At 39.6% G+C, this 5,299-nt stretch overlaps 1 protein-coding gene across 2 annotated transcripts in view; it reads left to right on the top strand.

Moving 5' to 3' along the window:
- The first annotated feature begins 4 nt into the window (after nucleotides 1-4).
- ATM (ATM serine/threonine kinase) overlaps nucleotides 5-5,299 on the top strand; it is a 57,230-nt gene continuing 51,935 nt past the window's right edge. For both annotated transcript variants that reach the window (XM_071434137.1, XM_071434136.1), the window contains exons 1-6: nucleotides 5-119; nucleotides 1,869-1,969; nucleotides 2,055-2,167; nucleotides 3,371-3,516; nucleotides 3,927-4,091; nucleotides 4,888-5,053. In XM_071434137.1, the coding sequence (XP_071290238.1) occupies nucleotides 1,898-1,969; nucleotides 2,055-2,167; nucleotides 3,371-3,516; nucleotides 3,927-4,091; nucleotides 4,888-5,053 (662 nt within the window). In that variant the 5' untranslated portion in view covers nucleotides 5-119; nucleotides 1,869-1,897. The remainder of the gene's footprint in view (nucleotides 120-1,868; nucleotides 1,970-2,054; nucleotides 2,168-3,370; nucleotides 3,517-3,926; nucleotides 4,092-4,887; nucleotides 5,054-5,299) is intronic.

The following is a 5,299-nucleotide window of genomic DNA, read 5'->3' as shown; positions in this document are numbered from 1 at the left end:
AACCCGCCGCGGCCGCTCATCCGCTTCCAGGTCCGCCCGCAGCCGCTGCTTCCACACGTGAGCCGCGCTCCGCTCCGCGCCGCGCCGCCGGGAGCGGGGCTGCGTGCGCCCCGGCCGAGGTGAGGGGCCGGGCCCGGGCGGGGCGGCCGCGGCCCCGGCTGCGGGTGCTGAGGGGCGGCTCGCGGGCCCGGCGCGGGGGGCGGCGGCCCGGGGTTGCCGGGGACCGGAGCTGCCGCTCGGCGCTGCGGGTCTGCCTGTGCCGGGGCACCTGGCAGCGCCTCAGCCAGCTCCTCTCTCCGCCTTTCACGGTATTCGGTGCGCCTGCATCCCCCTGGGTCAGCCATGTAGCGCGTGAAGGTGGCCGCCATGTGGTAGTTGGAAAACTGTAGCCAGGAAGAGAAGTAGTGGATTTAGTGGGAATTTTTCACTGCTTTTGTTATGGCTGTTGAAATACCAATAGGTCGAGAGGGCTGCCTTCTTGAATGCCCAGGCCCTACTCCTGTTGCCACAGTTTTCGACCAAGCGCATCAGAAGCCCCTGGTGTTCAAAAAGTTTCTTTCTGTTTCGTTTCCAGCTAAAGCATCAGCTCTGCTGGGTTGAGTTATTTTTTGTTCCATTGCCCAACCACCAGAGGGACAGCGAGTGGTTGAACATTGGCGCAGGCTCCCAGGGAAGAGCTCACAACGCCAACTTGCAAGAGCTGTTTGGAAACACTTTCAGGCATACGGTGTGATTCTCGTGTCCTGCACAGGGCCAGGAATTGGACTTTGGGGGTCCTTGTGTGTCCTTTCCAACTCAGGATATTCCATGGTTCTTGAAGTTAGTAAAGGAGCACTTAATTTAAATAAGTGCAGTTGTACAGTACATGCAGCCTTCACACTTAAAATGTGTTATTTTTCATACACATAGATCTATCACTCACCAAATCTCTGATTGTACTTAGCCCCAGCCTGATCTTGATTGAAGCCAAGGAAATAGGAAATAATGAAATAGGAAATAAAGGAAATAAATGCAGTCTAAGACAGTAGATATTTAAAGTTTTACTTAATTAAATAGCTATTTTTGTATTCTCATCTAAGCACTCAAGATGCAGTGCTGTGCATCATGAACTCCTGCTCTCCGTTCCACATTACAGGAGCAGCATGTGTTTGGAGTTACTTCCAGCTTGTGTGATCTGTCTTTTCCAAACAGGGTTTCTCTTGGGTCTGCTTTAAGGGTGTAAAAGTAGAAGTATGGCAGTTAAATAGAGTGTCATGGTTGTGATCTGCAGCATCATAATTTTATGTACTGCAAGGTCTAGCTAATTCCAACCTCTGTCAAAGAAGAGGTGTAATTTTAAGTGTTCACAGAAGGAAAAAGTTGTTTTTTCATATGACTGATACTTAATAATCCTTTGACATGTTGAGTCCCTGGGGATTTGTCCTGCACCTGGAGATGGTGCATACCTATGAAATGTACAATGTGAGAAAGCATTTTCCAAGTGCTGCCTTCTCCTGGCAGTATCACATTTAAAGAGCTACTGAAAGTTAGTGCCACTTGCCAGAATGTATTTAGCTCTGTCATTCTCACTATAATTGTCCTCCCAATTGTGTGCCCAGCTCTACTCAGCACTCAAAGAAAGGAAGTCAGAGTTATGTGAAGGGGTTCTCTGCAGTTATTCTGTGACTGTTGTCTGTGGGAACAGATTGCATTCCTGACATGAAACTGATTGAGTTTTGCAACCAATAAGACTGACCTAGCCACAAATGAGCTTTTCCATGAAACATTGAACACTGTGGTTCTGTTTGATACTGGACTTTCAGTATACTTTTTTTACTTGGCTGTGTGGTCAATAATTACTGTTTAACCCATTTTTCTTCTGTGTGCAGATATAAATGACTCTTCTTCAAGCTGAACCATGAGTCTTGCATTAAATGATCTGCTGGTTTGTTGTCGTCGCCTTGAAAATGAGAAAGCTGTGGAGCGAAGGGTAACAAGTTTTCTTTTGGCCAGTGTACCTCAAATAACAATGAAGGGAATCATAAGCAATTGTTCTTCTTGTAATACATTTTCAGAAAGAAATTGAAAATTTCAAGCGACTTCTCCGTGATCCTGAAACAGTTCTCCAGCTGGACCGGAATTCTGATTCCAAACAAGGAAAGCAACTCAATTGGGATGCTGTATTTAGGTAGTTCCTTGGTTTTGTTTGTGAATGGTCACAATTTTCTTGAATGGGATATCATTCTTTTGTTTGTTTGGCCTATTTTAATGCTTATCTTTCTGTATATTGAGTTAGACTTCTTGTCAGCTTATAAAGAAGTAATTACTTACCTTAGTCTGCAAAGGAAGTAAGTTTAAAATGGCCAAAAGTGCCACACTTATCCCTTACAGAAAACTGCTAGGAAACTCAATAATTGGGTAGGTTCTTTTACTTGCAAAAATAATAGTTACTTTCTTCTTTGGAAAATTATTCTTCACTTCTGATTTTCAGTCTATACTCTTAGGTGGATTACAGGTAGCTTGGTTAAAGTTTCTTGTGGTGCTGAATTCCTCAAGATACAGTAGAAAGACTGTGGCATGTTTGTAGAGGCTGATCTTTGGTACAATCTCCTTAAAATGTACTTTAAGATTGGACTAAGCATGAGTGTGATAAGTTCTTACAGCAGCTTTGGCCAGTGTTAAATTTCATGGTGGAAGTTCATGTGAATTATTGCTTTTCATTCAATGGGTTCCTGCTTTCCATGATGCTTTTTTTAATTTGACAGCATTTGAATAGTTTTTGTTTCACAGGTATACCAAAAGTTTCGTAAATAGTACTTGATAAATTTTATATGTTGCTTTAGAGACAGTAATATATTAGGAATACACCGGAGGAATACAAAAATAGAGCCTCTAAACTGAATTCAAATAGAAGGCCATAAAATCTGTAGCAATTACCATGACAAATACACTGAAAAGTTTAATTTATTGGTAGATCTAAAATATAATACATATATTAACTTCAAATTATAAGGAAATAGGACTTGAAGGCTTTCCCAATAAAAGCAATGATAAGTACTTCTTATTATTTTGTTTTATAATGTTGCAGCATAAATAAAAATACTTAGCAAGGTTTTTTTTCCTAATTGTATGTTTAGCACCGTGCAAAGTTTAAAGGAAAGTTTGGTTCCTACTCCAAGTTGCTTATACGTTATCTTTAACGTGCATCTTCTTTTATAGACTGTTTTCCAGTCGTGCTTGGACTGTAGTGTATTTCAGTTGGGTTTAGTATTTGATAATTAGAATTGTGAGAAGAACAGGAACTGGCATTGTAGCCTAAACCTACATTTTCTTATTTTACTTCAGTCATAAATGAGCAGATCCTTGGTTAATCTCTCTTTTATTTTTGAAGTGTCTTGCAGAAATATTTCCAGAAAGAACTTAAAAACCTGCAGCTGACAAAACCAAATGCATCTGCTTCAACCCAAACTACAAGACAGAAAAAAATACAAGAATTTGGAAGCTTGGTCAAATACTTCATCAGATGTGCTAATAAACGTCAGTAATACGCATTATCATATAGGGATACTGATTTGGTTTGGTACTTTGCTTTCAACTTTGAATTTTAGCTTTGAAGTTACCAATGTAGGGTTCATCATATTTGCTTCCAGATGTTTGTTATTTAAATATCTTAATGTGAATCTGTCACTTGTGCTCCTTATCTGTCCTTTTTGATGTTCACAGTGCCTTTTTCTAATTATTCAGTGTGTCTATAAGATATATCCTCCCACTGGTAATTTATATTTTAGAAACAGTTTAAGAAAATATTTCCTCATAGAACTAGGAGGAAGTTTGGGGGTTTTGTTGTTTTGTTTTTTTAATTAGGTAACATTTACAAACTATTAATTACAGGTTTATTTGGTAGAATTTGGGTTAATTAAATAATCTCATGTTGTTTCTTCATATAGGAGGACCCAGACTGAAATGTCAGGAACTTCTGATTTATGTTGTGGAAATTATAAGAGATCCAATAAGTTGTGCTGCTTATGGTTCTGACTGCAGTAGTATACTCCTAAAGGATATTCTGTCAGTAAGGAAATACTGGTGTGAGATATCCCAGCAGCAATGGTCAGGTAACATTTTTGAGTTACTTGGACATGTGTTTTCTTTTGTAGAAGCTTGTTTTAGATGCGTTTTAATTTGTTTGATGTCCTGTTGTGTGAGGTAGTGCACAAAATATGGAGTAAAGCAGTGTCAGCCTCTAAGAGCTTACACTTGAAGTAAACAAAGCAACAAAGTTTAGGAATTGATTTTTTTTTTCTTTCTGTGTACTGTTTGCCTATTCTTGCTGAAACATAAGCACTTCTGTACAGTCAGGTCATGTATGCATGGTCTGCACAGGTCCCTGGGAGGGAGCACAGGCATGGAGAGCCAGTGGGTTCCTGTGTGGTGGTTTCTTTAGGAACATGGAATTTAGCTGAGTCTGTGGATGGGCAAAACCGGGAAGTGTGGCAGAAGAAATGTTGACATTAGATCATAAGGAGCCAGTGGAATTTAGTTACTGAGGTGAGGCAGGGCTGAAGGCCATAAATCTAGAGGAAGTCAGACTTTAATCCAGGTAGTGGAACAAGTTGCTTTTATTAAAGAAGGGATATATAATCTTTGTAGAGGTTACTATAACCTTTTCTAGTGATTCCACCTTAATGCTTGCTTATAACTCTTGGGGTACATCAGAGAAGTCAGCTTTTTTATTTATAAAATCAGGGATCTGTTGCTGTTGAAAGTAAGAACATGGATTCCAGCTGTTGACCACAGAGTGGTGGTCTCTGTATCTTTAATGCAATATTTTGTGTCAATATTTTTTAATGTAATCCTCTGTATTATATATGTTTATACTTATCTGCATGTTTTTTTTAAATACATTTGCAGAGTTGCTGACCCGGTATGGCCATTTATACCTCAAACCTTCTGGAAGCATTAATAGAGTCTTAGTGGCTAGGATAATTCACACACTTACAAGAGGGTACTGCTTACAAACTGATGGGTTGTGTTCTGACATGCTTGTCTTCTTTTCAAAAGCAATGCAATCTGCAAGGTACGTTGCAAGTGCTCCTTTTGTATGCTAGAAAATAACTTATATATGCTAGAAAATAACTTATATTAAATACTTGGAATTGGACTTGAGTAATAACAAGTAATACTTCTTCAGATATATTTTCTTCTGTCTTTGAATGTCAATTAAGGAACTTTCTAAAATACTAATGACTTTTGCATTTATTCAGCAAATACTGTTCTGAATGTTGTTACTTGCTAGAATTTGCATTTAAACAATACTTATGAA

The sequence above is a fragment of the Agelaius tricolor genome, unplaced genomic scaffold, assembly GCF_023055355.1.
Source record: "Agelaius tricolor isolate 1412-34295 unplaced genomic scaffold, bAgeTri1.0.p SCAF_9, whole genome shotgun sequence".
Taxonomy (NCBI): Eukaryota; Metazoa; Chordata; class Aves; order Passeriformes; family Icteridae; genus Agelaius; species Agelaius tricolor.
The sequence above is the reverse complement of the archived record's forward strand: the minus strand, read 5'-3'. Positions and strand labels throughout refer to the sequence as shown.